This window comes from Typopeltis vanoorti, chromosome 18, assembly GCF_054136105.1.
Source record: "Typopeltis vanoorti isolate ZY-2024b chromosome 18, IOZ_Tvanoo_1.0, whole genome shotgun sequence".
Classification (NCBI taxonomy): Eukaryota; Metazoa; Arthropoda; class Arachnida; order Uropygi; family Thelyphonidae; genus Typopeltis; species Typopeltis vanoorti.
The window spans coordinates 10,805,594-10,827,102 of record NC_143566.1 but is presented as its reverse complement, the minus strand read 5'-3'; the positions used below and the strand labels follow the sequence as shown (position 1 = coordinate 10,827,102).

General features: G+C 34.9%; 1 protein-coding gene across 1 annotated transcript in view; it reads left to right on the top strand.

Annotated features, from left to right (window-relative positions):
* Positions 1–21,509, top strand: part of LOC150096488 (large ribosomal subunit protein uL1-like) — a 118,256-nt gene that overhangs the window by 39,226 nt on the left and 57,521 nt on the right. The window contains exon 3 of the mRNA XM_090408624.1: positions 20,887–21,042. Within this exon, the coding sequence (XP_090264750.1) occupies positions 20,887–21,042 (156 nt within the window). The remainder of the gene's footprint in view (positions 1–20,886; positions 21,043–21,509) is intronic.

Sequence of the window (21,509 nt, the reverse complement as noted above, 5' to 3'; positions counted from 1 at the left end):
AGTTACCAGGAGGTTAAGAAGAAAGCCAATGACAGAGCGGAATGGAGTAAATTGCTGCTGACTAACCAGTCCCGAGACTGATGCAACTGATGATGATATCATAATAAGAATATTAATTTTTGGTTGTGTAAGTCATGCAATGTGGAGCCAAAGCATGAATGAAGTGAATGGCACATTTTTACTTTCTCGCCCTCTATTTTTGTTATTTTGGCTAGAAAGGATGGAGGACCATCCTTTCTAGCATAAAATAATATAAAATAATTATTATACATAAAAATATAACGGAAAAACTCACGTAGAAAAATTATTTAATGGTATAATTTTCGCCCGTGTGTCACAGGCATCTTCAGTACAATTAGGCACAAAAATTAAACATTAACTGACAATTCCAAAAAGCGCCACCTAAGTAGCTGGTGTAAGATAACTAAAAAGGTCAATAACTTTCCTAAAAAAAAAAAAAAAAAAAAAAAAAAAAAAAAAAAAAAAAAAAATTAATACAATAAAAAGTTAGGAAAGATTAGCTGATTTGTAAAGTACTATCTCCCATAAAGGGGACAGACGTAAGCCGTCGGATCTGTTTAAGTTAGGAGAATGAAGTAGAGTTTCACATGCTTCTTTATAAAGGCGTTCCATGAGAAACTGACTTTTGTGAAGAACTCTTGTCTTTTTCCAATGAACTCTGTGTCTAGTGAAGATGGCATGTTCTGCAAGTCCAGACTTTTCAGGTTTAAAGTATTCAATATAAGATTGGTGTTCTTCTAGCCGAATGGAGGCAGATCTTCCCGTTTGTCCGAAATAACATAATCCACAAGAGCACGGAATCTGGTAGACACCTGGATGATTGAGATGTGGAAGCTTGTCCTTTGGAGAAGCGAGAAAGGTGGAGATTTTTCTAAAAGGTCGAAAGGCAACAAAAATATTCAGTGGTTTTAAAATTTTTGCTATACGTTCACTGATGCCTTGTATATAAGGGATGGTAATGCGCGTTATTTCCTCTGTGTTTGAAGAGGGAGACATATTAAATCTACTCAAAGTAGACATAACTGTATAGTTATGTCTACTCACGGTTTACCTCTTTTTAAAACTTAAAATAATTATTTTATAATTTTGTGCATGTTTCAACAGTCTTATTAGGTACATACACAAAATTTTTGATTTGATACATGAAATGTGGCCATTACTAAATCCTGAAAATATAAATGTTGATTATGAAATTGCCATTCATCGAGCCTTTATGTATGATATTTCTGCAAGCTAACATAAATGGTTGCTTTTTTCCATCTCTTGCAAAATCTTCATAAGCATTTAGCTTCATGCAAACTTTTAACCAGATACAATTCTGATGCGCAATTCGCTTTAAATTAAAAAATGATCATGTCACTGCTTTCGTTTCAGAACAAGATATTATTTACGCTATTTCTGAACTTGAGAATCATTTATCCAATGAATATGAACCAATTTTAGAATGGCTTACGAACATATTAACAGGTCAGAAGCCTTTCATCGAAAATTGCAATTGAGCTTTGGCAGCAACACAAGTCATCTAAATTTATGGATTTTTATAAATGGACTACAAAAAATACGATAAACATATGATGTTGATTATGAAAGAGCAGTAGCAGGTTTTCAACATCAGCACAAATGTAGACATTGCAATGAAGCTGACCAAAGAATTTTGAGAAAAGGTTATAATATATGGTAGGGAAAATATAATAGAATATTTACGTGGTATTGCATATAACTATAATATGAATTAATAAATTTAAAATAAAAATTTTGTTTTGAACTTCATATTCTTTTTTATTTTAATGTATATGTTACCGCTAAAGTGCAGAAATCAGTTATTCTGCAGATTATCTAGGTATTGTGCAGATTATCTAGGTAATCTGCAAATTACCTAGATAATCTGCACATTACCTACTAGGCACTCGTTAAAGTGAAAATAAGATCTTTGCTGGAACAACAGCAACGTTTCTGTACGCTTAAATTAACATAATGTTATTTATTTATTTTTCGATATCTAAAGAATCAAGTTAATACAATCAAACAATCAACAAATTAGTTGATAGAATCAATCATCAATCAATTAAAAAACTATAATACAAAGAATCAAACGGTTTAAAATATTATTACAATTAAGGAAATGAATTTGCAAAACATATGACACTGGCGAAACCAAACTAAAAGTGGTGGGAGAGGGGGGAAGGAGTAGGGAAAGGAAATGAGAGAAACAAATTTTGAACTTTAACGATAAGGAAGCCGTTAATGTGCACATTACCTAGGTAAAATGCGGAAAACTCTTGATTCCGCACGTTAACGGAGCAAATCAGTTAATCTGCAGATTAGCTAGGTAATGTGCACATTAACAGCTTTCGAGCTTTAGCGGTAACATATATATGTAACATGGATAAATGTTTGTTAATTACAAAATAATATTAATAAATGAATTAAAAAGCTATATTTTTTCTTTATTTTAATATTGTGCAATTATATTACCTTTTCATTTTAAATCATTTTCTTTTTAACCATCTCTTTCTGAAATGATCCTAGAAATTTTGATATATGATATAATTCTTTGAAAGTAAGTTTTTCGATTCGGAAAAAAAAAATTTTTAATTTATCGAAAATTAGAAGCAAATTCATTAGAAGCAGGTAAGATTAAGTAAGCTTAAGTTAGTTAGGTCTGGATTATTTTTATTTATTTATTTTTTAATTATGACATAACTCAACTCATAGTTCATAACTTATAACTCATACCTCAAATCTTAGCGATATTTATATTTATATATATTTTACCAGTATTTACAAAAAAAAAAAAAAAAAAAAATTGCCAAATTGTATGCCTGCTAAGCATGCAAAAATTTTTAAGTTTCTGTTGACCGTTGTCCAATTGGCATGTACTCCCCCCCCCCCCAAAAAAAAACCTCCATCCTTACAAAATAACCAATTGTATTTATCTTTGAATGCTATCCACTGTCAAGTGTCCAGCAAGTCAGCAAATCTTTCCTTTTGTCGAACATATTAATATTATTGCATTGCAACTGATGGGAATCCTGTGTTTCTGTGGATTCAGTAGACTTCTTTCTCTTCAGAAACTACACATAAACTGTCATTACAAACTCGTTTTGTATTCACTGTCATCCGAGCTATTTTCTGTTTAAAGAAGGTACCAATGTACTTATCCATAGTTGAAAGAGTAGGCATACATAAACACAAATATTGTACGATTTTCTTTGTGCTTCTCAGAATCACAAGCTCTAAAGAACTGCTAATCTGCTGATCTATTGTTGGTTGCTGACAGTGTTGCTGACCAGAAAAGACAAAATATCCCTACAAGTCTGTCAGAATTCTGCTACACTGCACTGCAATAGTGTTTGCTTGTCAATTGCTGTAAGATAACGGCATTACAGGAAGCTCAACCTCTCCATCCCTTTCATCACGTTTGTAATTAGGAGACTATTGAAACTATTGATATTGACTATATATTCAAAACATTCAAAACTGTAAATAATTGTTGAATAATAGCAGAATATAGGCATAATTACTGTAAAGGGACAAAAGTCACATAACAGAAAAATGTTCTGGGCCTAGTGCATAAAAAGTTCCCAGACCCTAGAATTTAACCATTGGATATATGATGTCCAAAAGTTTTTAAATTTGATTCTCCTTTTGATCTTTAGCTAAAAATCTCTTGATTCCAATGTATGAAAATTATTTGCTGTTTCTGTTGATTTTTGAATGCCATCAACCAGTCTGAACTTTGATTTTTCTTTTCTTTTAAATATTGATTTTCTCCAGTCAACTTTCCTAATACTGAAGTAATCTTCATTGGACATTTCACGTTCACTATTTCCGGCTTTCCTTTTCCCGCAATGGAAGAGGAAAACAAATGTTGCTTGCAAGATCAGGAAGAGGGCGATTCTTCTAATTTAATTGTTTGAGACTTTTTCCCATCATTGTCTAATGGATGGTCAATGGGTACTTTTCAGCAGAATTTGCATCCATGTCCCCATTTCTACAAGCAAGTGGCACTGGAATTGCTGACTCATTAAACTCACTACTCCTGTTCATCTTTCATTTTCTTAGGCCTGTGGAATAAGAGCCTTTCTCTATAGCTACAGTCTTCAGCTCTTCAAAAAAGAATATCAACAGATTTTTCTTTTGACCCTGGTCCCAATATGGTATTGATTTGCATATAGACTTTGCACCCTCTCATTTGAAAATGAGATGAGAAGAAAACATTTGTCTTATCAAGTGTCATCTCCTTCCAGGAGGTTGACCACCATGTCTGGTTTTGTGCTTCTCTCTTACATTTTTCATAAGACAAAAAGGTCCAGTCCTTAATATTTCCCATCCAATCTGTTCTTGGTCTTCCTCTTGTTTTTTTTCCTTCTATCATTCCTCCTAAACAGTTTTTGTAGGCATTCATGCCTTAGTATGTGACAAAGGTAGGTGGTTCTCAACAGTCCTATCTGCTCCAATCATCTGTAAAATCCCTAAATTAGTGTTTTTTTTTTTTTTTTTTTTTTTTTTGACAGTCCATGGGACTTTAAGGATTCTTCTGAGAATCCACATCTCAAACGGTTTTAGCTTATTTTCACAATATTTTGATATTATCCAGTTTCTGCTCCATATATCAGTGTTGACAATATGTAGCATTTGGACAGCCTAATTCATGTTTTTGTGTGAATTTCCCTTGAAGTCAGAATGTTAGGAGAAATATGTTTTCTTTTTGTCTTTTCTCTGGGATTTCTCCAAGGTTTCTCCTGATGTTTTTATTGAGGCACTTTGCTCCCAATATAGATTTATCAGTAATCTGGTATCTTTACCATCTACTCCTAATTTTTTGATGCATTCTATTAGTTGTTTGTACTTTATTGTCAAAGGCCTTTGTGTAGTCAATAAAACATAAGTAAACTTCTTTGTGCTTTTCCAGATATCTTTCTATAATAGCTCTAATGTTGAAGAGTCCTTCTCTAGTATCTTTATTTTCTTGAAAACCAGATTGTCTCATTAATTTCTAATTTGATTTTATGTTTATTTCTTTCTAGGATGATATATAACATAACTTGCTATTTGACTGATCAGACTGATTGTTCTGTATTTTGTCTTAGATTTTTTAGGTATTGGTAGGAATGTCAAGTGCTTAAAATCTTTGGGCAGTATCCAGTTTCACATATTTTGTTACATACGTCAGTGATCTTATAGCTTTATCATTTAAAACATTTAGACATTCTGCCATAATTCCATCTGTTCCTGGAGCTTTTCCTGGTTTCAGTTTCCTAATGGTATCTTACTTCCCAGGTAAGAATAGTGGGCCCTCCAGATTTTCTTGCAACGTCTTATCTATTCTATCATGATTGTAGAGTTCCTTTGAATACTCTAACCATCTATCCCTTATTTTGTCTTTTCCCATTAGGATGTTTCCACTGGTATCTTCAATGCAATGAAAGCTTACCCTTTTCCAAGATTTGCTAGTTAGCTCCCTAACTTTTTCATGAAGTTCTCTGGTTTTGTGTTTTTTTTTTTTTTTTTTTGTCCAAAAGTTCAGTTTCCTTGCATTTTTTTTGTTGAGTCAAAGTTCTTTTGCAGTCCTGCATTCCTTCCTGATCTTGTTTAAGTTCTTATATTCAGGACAATTTTTGTGTTTCTTTCCTCCATTTTCAGTATCTTATCATTCATTCATCCAGGGTTTACTCATCTTTTTCTCATATTTGGGAATTATTTGTTTTACTGCCTTTTTTTAATGCCCTCTTTAAATTTCTGCATCTATCCTCAATCATCTTTAGGGTAAGGATGCTCAGTAGAATCTGGAATGTTAACAGCAGTGGATTGTGGTTCCTTTAAACATTTATGTTGTATTTGTTGATTTTTAAGGGAGCTAAGATCATATTTTTCTATGTTTATAGGTTTCATTGTTTTCTTTAATTTTATCATCATCATCAAATTCTTGACATATACCATCAAGGGGTGTACAACATGATGTAATCAAGTGGTGTACAATATGATAGTACAACATGACAAATTTACATCATTGCTAACTTATTATCTACAATTTTCTACCAAATCAGTCTGTTACCTGTCAAGACTCAAACATTATCAGATCTTATATTTCTGTCTTCTAAGGCATTTTTTACTATATCAATCCACCCTATATCAATCTACCTCTGGGTCATTTTCCTGCCAACTGGGAAGAGGACATTCGTTTGCTAATCTTTCCTCTCCCATTCTGTTTAAGTGACCATACCACCTGAGAGTAGCTCTGCTAATGCATTCCTGGATGCCGACAATGTCAAGTTTTTTCCTAATATCCTCGTTTTTAATGATATTGCCATCTGTTCATGTGCGTAATTTTTCTCAGGACTCATATCTGCTGTCTCTAGTCTTTGGTCAAGTGTTTTACTTCTGACTCAGCTCTCAGATCCATAAGTTAAAATTGGTTTCAACACTGTATTGTATATAGCTCATTTAGTGTTTTGACTAATTTCTCTCTTATTCCATATAAATTTATTTAGTTCACTTCCTACCATTCCAGCTTCATTGATCCTGTTGTCTATTTCCATATTTAATTTACCATCTTCACTAAAAATCGTGCCTAAGTAGCTGAAATGTTTTATTCTATAGGTTCTCCATTTACAATGCAGATATTTTCAATACTTATGCCTATTTTCATTGTCTTTGTTTTGTTATTGCTGACATTCATACCATATTTATTACAACAGTTATTCAATTTAGTTAGGGAATCTTGCAGACTTGTAGTGGATTTATTTAGAAGTATAACATCATCCACATAAAGCAAGGAGCTGAGATTAACATCTTCAATTTTGATATCAGGTTTAATACCACTTTCCTTGATAATGTGATCCATATAGATAATGAATAATGGAGGGGATAATGTATATCCTTCTCTCACACCAGATTTAACATTAAACCATCTTCCTGTACTTCCTTCAGTTCTAACTGCTGACTTACAACTCAAATAAAGACCAAGTATTGCTTGATATAATGTCTCATTGACACCATATAACTAGTGTATTGAATAGCTTCTCTCTTGGCACCTTGTCATATTCTTTTTCCAAATTTGACAAAACTTAAACACAGATCTATGTTATATTCCCAAGATTTCTTAAGTATTTGTCGTAAAGTGAAGACCTGATCCTGACAGCCTCTATTTGGCCTGAATCCAGCTTGTTGTTTGCCAAGCTTTTCTTCCACAATCCTTCTCAACTGTTCCTCAAATATACTTGCATATATATTACCAGGAACACTCAGTAGAGAAATACCTCTGTAATTTTTTCATTCAGTTTTATTTCCTTTTTTATATATGGATACTATGAGAGCTGTGCTCCAATCATTGGAATTCATCCCTCTGTCCGGGTCTTCTGAACTCTGCAGTGCAGCCACTGTAAGTCTTTTATACCTCCATACTTGAGCATGTCTGGTCAAATATCATCTACTACTGTTGCCTTTCCCCATTTCAGGCTTTTGATTGCTTTTTCTACTTCAAGTATAGATATGTGTTTCTGGTTGCATGCCTGTTAAATCTTTTTTTACCACTGTGCAATTTTCAATTAGCAATATTTCGAAGTAATTACTCCATACTTCAAGGATATCTTTTTCACAAGTTTTCATGTGACCTTTATCATCTCTAATTCCTTTTACAGCGCTCTTTTCTCCATTTCTGAGTTTCTTCAACAGCCTCCAGAATATCTTGCCACCCTAACTATTTATTTTCTGTGTTCTTACCAAAGTCCTCCCATGACTTTTGGTTAGCTAGTTTTACACAGTGTTTAGCTTTCTTACATTTGTCTCTGTATTCTCTAAGCGCAAAAGCTGACTTATTTGCCAGGAACTTTTGATATGCTTTCTTTCACTTCCTCTTTATCTTCGTGTGTCCACCATGGAGTTCTGAATTTTCTTTCTTTACAGACAACCTCACCACATGCCTCTCTAGCTGAATCAATCAGTGTTTTGTTCAGGGCTTGCCACTGAATCTCCAAGGCTTGGTTCCTGTTCTCAAACTCCTTTTTTTTTTTTTTTCTTGAATGATGTTTATTTTAGTCTACAGTTTATATCTGAGAGCTGCTCGACTTTTATTGGCTTTAAAACTTTCTTACATGTTCTTCTTTTCAATTGAAATTCAATTTTATCCTGCTCAAGACTGAATGGTGATCACTTCGAATTTCAAATCCTCTGTACACTCTGGTGTCCTGTGCCAGCGAGAAAATATCACTATCAGCAATAATGAGAAAAATCAATGAGACTTTTTTTATTTCTTGCTTCTTCTCTCCATGTGAATTTATGCACATTTTTATGTTGGAACATTGTGTTAATAATAACCAATCCATGACCTAAGCAGAAATCCAACAGATATTTGCCATTATTATTATTAGCTTTGCTGTTTTCTCTAAATTTCCCCAAAATATTTTTGTATGACTGACAATTATTTCCTACTCAATTTAGATCCCCAACAAGGACCAAGTTTTCCTTTTTCAGTTGTTTTCTCTTAAGTCTCAAAAATTCCTCCACTTCTGTTTTAGTAGAACACTTTCTGTGCGACCATAGGCACAAATAAATCTCATTGTCCAGTTCCCCATTTTGATGATTGCCCACATCACTACTTGAGTCTGCCTACCATTCAAGAAGATTAGCCTCGTATTTAGTGTTGAATACTATGGCTACTCCTTCTTTTCCTTGATTGTCATTACCTGAATATAACATTTTGTATTTATTGCTCAGAAAGATCTCACCAGTTTTTGCCTTTTTTTTTTTTTTTTTTTTGTTTCAGTCACTGTTATGTCAATTTGGTACTTATCCAATTCCTCAGCTAGCTCCATTTCTTTGCCATTCAGGATTCTTATGTTGATAGTTCTGATGTTGAAGTAGGCTGACTTTTCGCTGTATGTCCTGGCAAAAACAACGGGGTCCTTGTTTAACCATGCGACTCCCCAGAACGAGGACCGCATGAAATTCTGTCCTATTGTACCATCATTCTATATTTTGGTTTAAGCCAATAAGAATACAATTTGGTCGGCTAAATCCCATATTGCCAGGCTATCCTCATTCGTTCAGTATTCAGGTAGATACCTAACACGGTGCACCACGAAGTGAGGATTCGACATTAGGTTAGAAGCCTTGGTCTGTTCTCCACATTCCTTTAAAGACTATGTGGAGGTCTCCATTCAGTTATACAACCGTGACCCTTAAGTACCCCTTTAATTTTATTGCTGCTTTAATGTGGTCTGATCCAATATCAGTCCCAGGTATATTTTGGCTTGTAAGATGTTATTCTGGTATCCTTTTTTAATCATTATTTAGGCAATCTGGTTCTTGTAGCTGTCTGTGGGACTTTTTCATGTGTAAAGTCTTCTAGGACGTTGGCTAAACAAAGTATTTGTTATCATCAGATCGTTTTTTTTTCACAGGACTGTATTAATCTTTCTCCTCTTTGTTTTCTGTCCCAAGCCTTGGTTTCCCATCCAGGAAGAGATCTTTTCTGAGCCTACTTTAGTGTTTAGATCTCCCATAACGATAGTTGTGTCATCTGATTTGTCGTTCAGTGCGTTTTGAATGTCTAAACCTAAACTTCTAAAAATCTGAACCAAACTTCCAGTTTGAGTTGCATGCATAGTACAAACCGTAATGCAGTGCAATTTTAAAGATTTTGGAAAATTAAGTTTTTATTATTAAAAGTGAGATTTAGTGAACCAATGTTTTGAATTGGCTAACTGTTTAGCTATGATATCTTCACAAAAAAAAAGTAGTTCTGTTAAATTTGTTTCAAACAAAAGAGGTAAAACTAGGGTATTATTGCAAATCCACATGCAATATTTAATATTATAGTCAGTTGTATTGCAAAACATAGTCTTCTAATAGGTGGTTAAGGGAGATGCTTTTCAAAAACCGGTAAAATTTACTGATGTGGTTTGTAGAGAGAGATGAAAATGTTTGAGAAGGCATTAGCCATATTTTCTGACATGGAAGAAAACAAAATTGTTGCCCATTCATATTTAAATCAAATTGTGTGGTTTAGCTGTTTTAAGAATAGAATTGGGATTAACCAACTACAAAACATGTGGAGACATCATCAGCAGATAAAGTTATAGCTCACAGATTTGTACAACTTCTCCAAGGTTATTCACCTTCCTTAGTTCTTTAGACAACTGGAAAAATATCCCCAAAAGAATGTGCAGGATACATTTAGAAGGATGAACAGAAACTTTTGTGATACTTTGCATCCCAGAAGATGATTGTCTAATATTGGTATTGGGATTAAATGTCCTCAGAAATTTCAAAATAAAGCTATCAATTATGTCATCCTTGAACCTGGGTGCACTGAAGAATGGAATTGTCTTGATTCAAATACTATGCATTAGTTGATTCAGCGTGCATCATGCCACTAAAACCATTCTACAAACAAATGCAGCATCATATAAATGGGCATTGGTCATAATTGAAAAGTGCCATATGAGTGGATCATTGTAAAGCAAAGCATCATGAAGTGGGGTATTAGTGTATGTGAATGGGAGGTGCTTATTATGTTGCAGAACCTTCATGTGAATACTGCCATGGGATCATATAGCATATCAGCCTTTGTGTTACTAGAAATTGTGCATACAAGGAAATCAGTATCTTCTCTGCCCTGTTTCAAGCCTCATTTCTGGGAAAGTTTCTATGGAAGTGGAAAAACTAAAAAATAGTTCTATTGTATGAAGGAGACTTCAAGGTGAAAATTATAAGTCAGTATTGGAGAAGTTAGTAAAAGGAACTTCAAGACTGGTTGGAAAATATGATACTTTGTAGGGGGGGGGACATGGTTTTCTGAATAGGTCTTGCCTTAGTAATTTACTTTTTATGATAGTGACAGTTGAGTTGGTAAAGGAAATGACTATTCAGTGATGAATGCTGGACTTTGCAAAAGCATTTGATTGGATTCTGCCTAGAAGTTCATTGCTTAAATTGGAGCAAACAGGAATAGAAGTGAAGCCAGTGATTTGGCTAAAGAGGATGGCATATGGAGGGAGGAAGTCGAGTCCGGGATAAGACAAGTGATTAACTGGTGTACTGCAGAGCTCAGTACTTGTCCTCTGCTGTTTAGTTTGTACAGTAGGGATATATAGAAAATAAATTAAAGTAAAATATTCAGCTGTTGATGCAAAGCTAAGAAGATCAATGGTCATTGAAGATGAAACCTGCTGGATGATTTACTGTATGGGAAAAGATAAATAGCATCAAACTTTAATGTACCCAAGTTGTGTGTTTTGGGGGGGAGAGAGAGAGAGAGAGATCACAAGCCATGTACTATACTGATGGAACTTAACTGCAGGATATTGAGGCCATGGATTTTAGGGGTGATTGTGAAAAGGGAGTTGAAGTTTAGAAGGCATTACGAAAGTGACCAGAACAGCACATGACATTGTGGTTGTTGAAGAACGCTGGCATACAGGAATATGGAGATGATTTCCTTTGTGAGGTTTAATATAAAGACTACCATGTGCAGATCTGGTTGTCTGACTTCTGTGGGGATAGTGGTAGAGAGGATTCAGAGTTTTCCAAAACTGGCAGGTCTATGGAGTGCACATTATGAGAATAGTTTTGTAGTTTTGTGGATATAAGGACCCTGTAAAATCTATAATAATAAGGGTTCTGTAAAACCTATAAGGTTAAAGGATGTGGTTCAAGGATATTATGACTAGATTTTTTGCTCGAGTAATAGAAAAAATTAAAAAATATAAACATAAATGGATGGAACACGTTCAAAGAATGAAAACAGAAAGATTACCAAAACAAACCTTAAAATACAAGCCATTAGGAAAAAGGAAACCAGGACGTCCTCTTAAACGATTCAACGATGACTTCTAAGGCCAGAACAGGCCATGCTAGGCCTAAATCCTTGATACGCATGATGATGATTTTTTGCTCGAAAGGACGAATTGCCAGTGGTGGTTGAGTGCTATGTTGGGGAATGAGTAGAAAGAGATGATAGGTATTGAATGAACAATGGTTAAGTTTTTTCACTTGGTTATGTAATAAATCAAAGATGTCACAAAATTATATTCTTGGTTTAAAAATTTAAAAATTTTTGCTTACACTTGGTTTAAATTCTTATCCAAGTGTAAGCAAACAAAAGTTTTAAACATACTTTTTGTGCAAAAAGTATGTTTAAAACTGGACTACTTGTATGTAGAGGCTAATTACTTCACATCAATTATCTTAGTATTCCATAATGCAAAGCACTCTAGCATAGAACATGCAAAGAACAGTGCACATCTGAAAGGATGTGTGCTTTGCATTATGAGATTTTTACTATATCAATCCATCTACATTTTGGTCTTCCTCTGGTCTTTTCCTAGCCAACCTGTAAAGAACACTTGTTTTGCTAATCTTTCCTCTCCCATTCTGTTTAGCACATTCCTGAATGCTAACAATGCAAGTTCTTTCCTAATGTCCTCATTTTTAATATGATAAATTGATGCTATCTGTTGACTCCACTAATCTTTCTCTGATTTCTCATATCAGAAGTCTCCAGGGTTTTGATTAAGTGTTTTATTTCTAACCGAACTCTTGAAAATCCACAAGTTAAAATTTATTATATAGTGAAATCTGTGGAGTATTCATAACTAAAAATTCACATGTATACCACAGTAATTAAATTTTAATATGTAGATATTTCATCTTAAGTATCTTAATACATCGGTGCAGTTATTTCAAAAAAACAATTCTACGAATTACATTCAAAGGAACAGTTAGTGCACGTGCTTAACATTGGAATCCCTAAATGCGTATAGTATCATGTTTGAGGATTTAAAAAAAATTCAGGTGTAATTAAAATTAAATTAAAATATATCTGATAAATTTATTTTATACAATTGAGGATAATAATTTTCTATCTTTTGGGATAGTGAGACAGTCATTACAGTTCAGATTGGGTCTGTGATGTAGGGCTTTCAGCACTTTATATAAACACTCATGTTTATATAAGGATCTATGTAGCAGCTTGGTGTTTTTCCATTGGATCCTATGGTTAGGGTTTTCAACTCCATGTTGTGCCAGATTTCTGCAGTTTGATAAGATGGATGTGGTCTTCATGTTCAGAGATGTTTACTTAATCTTCCTGTTTGTCCATAGTAAGACACATCTTACAAGAACATGGGAATTCATATATGCCAGGTAACATCATAGGTGAGCGTTTGTCTTTTGGAGAGGATAGGAAATTGTGGATCTGGTTGACTAGTTTATAGGTTGTGGTGAGATTTCTTCATTATTTTTGAGACGTTTTGAGATACCTTTAATATATGGTATAGGAGTCCTACGGGCTTCTTGTCTGGGCTGATGATTTTTTGATTTTTTTTGGATTGTATCCATTTAATAAGGCTGTATCTTTAATAATTTCTAATTCTTGTTTTAAAGATTCTTCAGAGGAACAAAATTTGTGTGCTTTGGATACCAAAGATTTTATGATGCCATATTTTTGAGATGGATGGTGAGCTGATGAATTGTGGATGTAATGACTTGGAAAAGTTGGTTTACGATAGACAGAAGTGGAAATGGAACCATCTTGTTTTTGTTGGATGTGTATATCAAGAAAGGAGATGCATTGTGATTCTTTTTCTAGTGTGAATTTGATGCAAGGATGAAGGTTATTGATTTTATCTAGAAATGAGTATAGTTCTTGTTCAGAGTGACTCCAGACTGCAAAGATATCCAACATATCATAGTCATATTTTTGGTTTTGGTTCAAGAGCAAAAATTCTGTCTTCTAGGTGTTCCAGAAAAAGGTTGGCTAAGTTAGGTGATAAGGGAGAGCCCATTGCTGTTTCTTCCTTTTGTTTATAAATTTTGTATTTCCATGTAAAGTATCTAGATGTGATAGCAAATTTGAATAATTCCACAAATAGCAGGTGGAAATTTTTGAGTTTTTAATAATTCTGTTGTCTCCTTGTGAGGAATATTAGTGAAGAGAGACAATGTTGAAGCTTATTATCATGCCTGTTGAATTGTCTTTTTTTTTTTTTTGTGAAATTTTTGAAGCTGAGTGGCCTGTGAGAGGATGGAGAAGCTTAGACAAAAATCTTGATATTTTATAAGTCGGGCTGCTTATAAAATCCATAATAGGTCTAAGTGGACAGTTGTTTTTGTGCAGTTTAGGAGAACCATATATTCTAGGAGGCCTAGCATAGTATATTCTGAGTCTTTTGGTGGTTTCCTGATTTATGGATGTTATTTCGTCCAGTAACTTCAGTTTCTTGAGCTGTTCTTTTGGTAGGATCATAATCTAGCTGGGAGTATGTATTTTGATCTCAAAGCAGTAGATTCATTTTCTGGTCATATAAATTGGTATCTAAGATGACAGTGGTATTCCCCTTGTCAGCTTTGGTGATAACTGTTTTCATTTCGTTTTAAGGAGTTCAGGGCTTTTATTTAATTCTGACGATGGAATATTCAAGTCTGAAGGCTTGGCATCATAGATTACTTTGGCTATTTTGAAACGTATTCTATTGGCTTTGATATTAGACAGATGGCTGGTGTTTCTTTCAATGTTGTGTATGAAATCTAAACAAGGAATACGTTTAGGCAAAATGGCAAACTTGTGACCTCGTGCTAATGCATTCATTTCATCTTCCATTAACGGACAACCAGATAAGTTTGCAACCCATTTGTCAGCCACATCATTCTAACAATGTTGTGTATTTATTATGGAGGTACACTGGACTGAGTTTATTGCATCTGCACTTTTTTAAAAATGAGATTCTGACATGTACCTTACCCTGTTTCAATTGAAGTTTTCCTAGTGAGTTGCTCTGCTGTGCTGTCGATTCTCCGTGAAGGAATAAGACTATTATATAGTGAAACCTGTGGAGTATTCATAACTAAAAATTCACATGTATACCACAGTAATTAAGTTTTAATAATATATAGATATTTTATCTTAAGTATTTTAAGACATCATCATTATAGTTATTACAACAATACTAGGAATTATATTCAAAGGAATGGTTAGTGCGCATGCTTACATTGGAATCCCTCTATGTGTACAGTAGTGTGTTTGAGGACTTAAAAAATTCAGCTGAAATTAAAATTAAATTAAAATATGTCTGATAAATTTATTTTATACAATAATAATTAGTATAACGATGAGGATAATTTCCCATTTGGAAACCCTAACCATAGGATCCAATGGGAAAACACCAAACTGCTACATAGATCCTTATATAAGATGAGTGTTTATATAAAGAAATGTTGAAGCCCTATGTCACAACAGACCTAATCTGAACTATAATGACTGTCTCACTATCCCAAAAATCTGGGAAATTATCCTCAATTGTATAAAATAAATTTAACAGATATTTTAATTACAGCCATTTTTTTTTTTTTTTTTTTTTAATGAAAACAATAGGTGCTGGTATGCATTCTCAGCTGGAAAAGTTGAATAAATTCATATCACATCCATCTGTCATGGTGTCACTTTATTAATAATTGTACTGGTATGCAGTACCATTATGTATCATTCCAAAAAAAAAAAAAAAAAAGAAACCCTTGAGTACTTTCATACATCTTATTCTTCCAACACCTTTATGTTTAAGTCAGTGTGCAATTGTAATGCAGTTTTGTCCTAAGTTTATTTTCATTGCTCACAACATTAACTTCTTCTGCAGCTTCTCCCACTTAAGTGGGGTTACTGTTGATAATGAGTCTCCTCCACACCTTCCTGTCTTGGGCTGTCACCACATCCAAGTTCTTCATCCTTAAGTCTTCTTCTACCAGCTCCCTCCATCTCTTCTTTGGCCGCCCACGCTTCTGCATGACCCTTCTTCCCACATATTCGTCCTCCCTCCTCATCACATGACCAAACCATCTCAACCTTGCCTCCTGTATTTTCGCTCCTAAGTTCGTAACTCTCACTGTTCCCCTGACATAGTCATTTCTCAGATGATCCTTTCTGGTCACACAGCACATTCACCTAAGCATTCTCATCTCTGCTACTTCCATCCTGCTGATGTTATTTTTCCTCAGGGCCACAGTTTGTATAGCATATGTCATAGCTGGCTTCACTACTGTCCTATAGTTTTGCCTTTCAGATTGATCGGTACCCTCTTATCGCATAACACTCCAGCCTTTCCCTCCAGTTCCTCCAACCCGCTTGTATCCTGCATCCCACTTCCTTCTCAGCTCCTCCATCTTCCACTGTTGAACCTAAGTATCTAAAGTCTCTCACCTTCCTGATGACATTTCCTTCCAGCTCCAGATCTGTCTCCTGTCTGCCGCCCACTGTGCAACACATACTCTGTCTTACTTCTACTCAGTCTCATACCTCTCTCTTCCAGTACTTTTCTCCATCTTTCCAGTTTAGTTCCTGCTTCTTCTCTTGAATCTGCACACAGTAAGATGTCATCTGCATACAACATTGTCCAAGGCGCATCTTCTCTCACCTCCTCTGTTACCACCTCCATCACAATATTAAACAATCGGATTTAGCTGACCCTTGATGCAAGCCAACTGTTACTTGAAAACTTTCTGTCTGTCCTAGACAGGTCTGAACACTTGTCTTCACATTTCTGTACATTTCCCGCACCAACCTGACATATTTCTCTGGAACCTTCTTCTCCCTCAGACACCTCCAGACTTCTTGCCTTGGCACTCTATCGTATGCTTTCTCCAGATCAATAAATGCCAGATGTAGCTCCCTTTGTTTCTCTCGATACTTTTCCATCATCTGCCATAACCCAAAGATAGCATCTGTTGTTGATCTACCAGGCATGAAGCCAAATTGTTCCTTTGCAATCTCCACCTCCTTCCTCAATCTTCCATCAAGAACCCTTTCTAGGATTTTCATTGTGTGGGACATCAACTTTATTCCTCTGTAATTTTTACACCGATTTTCCATTCCTCATCCTCTTCATGGCCTCCGTCACTTCCACTCTACTGATGTTCTGCACCATCCCCTCAGAAGGCTGCCCATCTTCTCTGTGACTCCTTGCATTTTCCTCATTCAAAAGTCTCTCAAAGTATATTTTCCATCTGTTTCTTATGTCCACTTCCCTCCATAATACTCTTCCTTCAGTGTCTTTGATCTGCCTCACATGTAAGATATCCTTTGCTTCTTTATTTCTACATTTTGCTAGTTGATAAATTTTTCTCTGTCCTTCCTTTGTTTCTAATTGATCATACAGATCTTGATGTGCCATGGCCTTTGCCTGTGCCACAATTCTCTTGGCTTCTTGCTTTCTCTCTCTGTACACCTCTCTGTCCTCTTCCACTCTTGACTCATCCCACTTCTGCTTTGCCTTCCTCTTAGCTGTCACTGCCACTTGTACATTATTATTCCACCACCAACCCTTCTTCTTCTGCTCTCTAATCTTTCCAGATGTCTCACCAAGCACCTCGATTGCACAGCTCAGGATTACTTTTGAATTATGTTTCCATCAATCTTGTACACTTTCCAGTCCATCCGAAATCCTCTCTAGCACCCTCTCCCTAAAACAATTCCTCACATTCTCCTCTTTTAAACGAAACCACTTAATTGTCTTCATCCCATGGCATCCAGAGGTTCTTATCTTCAATCTTATTTTAAAGTCTGTGCACAGCAGTCGGTGTTGCTGTGCTACTTGATCTGTTGGAATTACTTTACAATTTGTCACAGCCTTATGTTTTCTTCTAGTCAAAATGTAGTCAATTTGTGAACTGTTGTTACCAACTCCTAAATGTTATCAAATGTTCTTCCCTCTTGTAGAAAAACGAGTTCACAATTGTCAGATCAAACGCTACTGCAAAGTCCACAACCCTCTCTCCTTCCTGGTTCATCATTCCCACTCCGTAGCCACCATGCACCCTTTCACAGTCTCTATTCTGTCTCCCTATGTGTCTGTTCAAGTCTCCTCCGACAATCACCATCTCATTTTCTTCCAGTTCCCTCATTTCTTCATCTAACATGTTCCAGAACTCATCTTTCTCCTCTGCTGTACAACCAACTTGTGGGGCATATACACATAATACGACCACCCTTTCTTCTCCAAGACCCAATTTCATTTGCATGATCCTGTCGTTCCTTCTACCCACTTCCAGTACTTCGCCCTTCATTCTGCCACACACCACAATTTCTACATCATTTCTTCCCTCGTTATTCGCTCCAGAGTAGAACGATGTATATCCATCTCCCAGTTCCTTTGCCTTTCCTCCCTTCCACCTTATCTCCTGCACACATAAAATGTCCAACTTCTTCATCATGTCTGTCACCTTTCTTCCCCTTCCAGTCATGCTTCCAACATTCAGTGTTCCCACTCGCAACATCCTGTCCACCTGCTCGCTTCTTTAACTGCACCCACCCTTGATGCGGTAGCCCTTGTCCACTTCTCGCAGCTGTAGGGCGATGTGGCTGCGTGTCGCTTAAGGGGTACGCCCTAGCCCTCATATCGCAGTTTCAGCTGGCATTGAAGTTTTACGACCGGATGCCCTTCCTGACATCAACCCTCGCCATTTATCCGGGCTTGGGACCGGCACCTATTGAGGCTAGCTTGCCTCCTTCAGTAGCTGCATAAGACGAAATGGTAGATAGGAAAGGCTCGCAAGAAAATTTCCTATCTTGCTAAGGCAAGATAGGAAAGACTCACCCCTAGCCCTCGAATACTCTAATAGCATCAGGGGGAAGGAGCAAGGAGAGGAGAAAGAAGCAAAGAAAGAAGAGGAGGGACCAGTCTACAGAATAATGTAACAGATGTATATTACATGAAGTAAGGCATGGTCCAGCATCTGGTACCTCGGGTTTGCCATGCCTGTACTCACTAAAGTGAGCCCTTGAGGCAACAACATTAACTATTAATTTATTAATTGTACCGGTATGCAGTACCATTATGTATCATTCCAAAAATAAAAATAAAAAAAATAAAGGAAAAAAAAAAAGAAGCACTTGAGTACTTGCACACATCTTATTCTTCCGACACCTTTACGTTTAAGTCAGTGTGCAATATTGTAATACACTTTTGTCCTAAGTTTATTTTCATTGCTCACAACATTAACTAACTTAGTGTAATTAAAGTTTAACATTTTACATAACATGCTTTTTAATTTTAAAAAAATAGAATTATTTTGCAAAAACAAGTCACGATGATCATGTGAATATGCATCGTGAGAAGTGAATCTGGGTCCACCCTTCATTATGGATAATAAATGAAAGGCCCAAACTGAATTGCAACGATCAGTGTTGTGGCACACATTTTTAAACGATATTTCTGCATAATTACATGTATGTATAAGTGAGAATGAATGCATTACTTTGTTTTTTCATCAGTCATAACATTTAGTCATTTAGTTTTTTAAAACATTGCCTATAACAATATATAAAGTAGACCCCAATACCTTAGGAAAGTAAATTTTTTTTGTGACTATTATATTGAAGTTGTATTTTTTGGAGTCCTGTGTATAGCTAGACCATGAAGTATATAAATTCAGACTTACACAAATTATCCTAAAATGGCTATAGAAAAATTGTTATAAATATGCAGGTCTCAGCATACAAGTAGTAAAACCAAATTACAGTCATACCCCGACTTACACGAATCCGGAGTTACTCAGTTTCTTATATGTACATATTTCCGTCCCACTTCACCACTAGTCATATCTTTCAGGCGCCGGTCGCATTCGCCAGTGTCGCACATGCTGTGAACAAGCACTGATGTGTTTTGCGTGGTCTCCTTTCATACATGATTTTTATAGTCTACAAACCTTGCGTTTGTTTAATGTTATGTTCTTGATAAAAATTTTATCACATAAAAAATAATAATGTCATCCAAAAGAAGCAAGTCCAAGGTTTACAGATTTTGGAGGACATAGATTCTAACGAGGAACGAATTGTAGCCACAAGGCAAGGAATAAAAAAAATTGTTAGCTTGCTATGAAGAAATTTTGCGTGACAAGAAAAAGACATTATGCCATCAGACGAATCTATTAGATTTTATGAAACCATCGACATCGAAATAACTTCCTTTTTTTTATGTATGAAAAACTACAATTATGATTATATTTCTTAAAAAATATAGGTGTGTTTGTAAACCTTTGGTCCCAATTGTATATTTGTATATATAAATTACATGCAAAATTATACCCCGAGTTACGCGAATTCGACTTGCGCACTTTTTGTTGGTCCCACCTACTGCGTAACTTCGGGGTTTTATATTAAATACTCCACATCAGAGAGATTTACCACTTGGGTTACAAGAAATTATATTCTTGTATTAATCCTTTATACCCTTGCTTAGGTAAAGGATTAGTTGCATATCATTGCATTTGCTTAACATCAGTATAACTTGTTTTTTCTGAATGTAATTCTTAGTCTGTATCTAAATTTTCTGAAGTATCTATTTAAGTTTGTTTTCCAACATAAGTCGGTATGCTCTTTTTTTTTTTCTTTAGGTGAAGTGGGAGTACTGTATATAGATGAAATTGGAATTTTGTTAAAGAATAAATTGTAAAAATCAGTTGAATGATGTAATTTTGGTTTAATTTACTAGTTGTCAAGTTCATTAAACATAAGAAATAACTATATTAATAATTTAGTCAAATGATTGAACCACTTGGGAGAAATAATTGCATCATTTAGACTACTGGGACATTATAAATGATTATCACTTCAGTCCATTTGGGCTAAATTCCCCAGATGGTTGTAAGCAGTTTAAAATTTGATCTAAATCAATGTTTAGGTTTAATCTTAATAAATGTTCCTCCCTCTTTGTCAGTATTGTTAGAGTACTATAGGTCTCAGTCTCTTATGCTGCATCACTAAAAAAGTAATCTATTTGTTTAAATTTCTGCTCTTTTATAATACTGATTGCAAGGCTTTGTTTCTTGTTGTGCATATAAAAACTGCTTGGAGTAATTATTTTTTAATTTCAGTTCCAAAGTAAGTAGAGATACCCTCTATGAATGTGTGAATGCTACATTAGAGAATTCACAGAAGAGGCCAAGAAAGTTTGTTGAGACTGTTGAATTACAGATTGCTCTTAAAAACTATGATCCTCAAAAAGATAAAAGATTTTCTGGCACTGTGAAGTAAGGAATACTTTGATTTTTAACATTTCTTATATCTTATATGTTATTTTCAAATGAAGGCTTCAGCTGTTTTAATTTAATTTTGCTGTTCAAAATTATGAACTTAATTTTGAAAGTTTATTGTAGACAACTGAGGGAGACAAAGAAATTTTCATAGGAGCTCTGTAAAAGAATGCATCTGTTGGATATCGACAGTTTTAACTTTTATTCATTAATTTCATTTAATGTTGATCCTTGCACAAGAATCAACATTTTCATATTTGATTTAATTATCTTAAAAAATTCATTATTCATTTGTTATTGACAAAAAAACATGGTTATAGAATAAGATATGTAACTTACATTTTCTTCAACATAACATACAGAATCATTAGAAACTTGCCAGATTTTAGTGATTTGTAGAATAAGTACTGCAGTGCACTTTATGTCATTGACAAGAGAACATTCAGTATTGTCATGTGAAAACT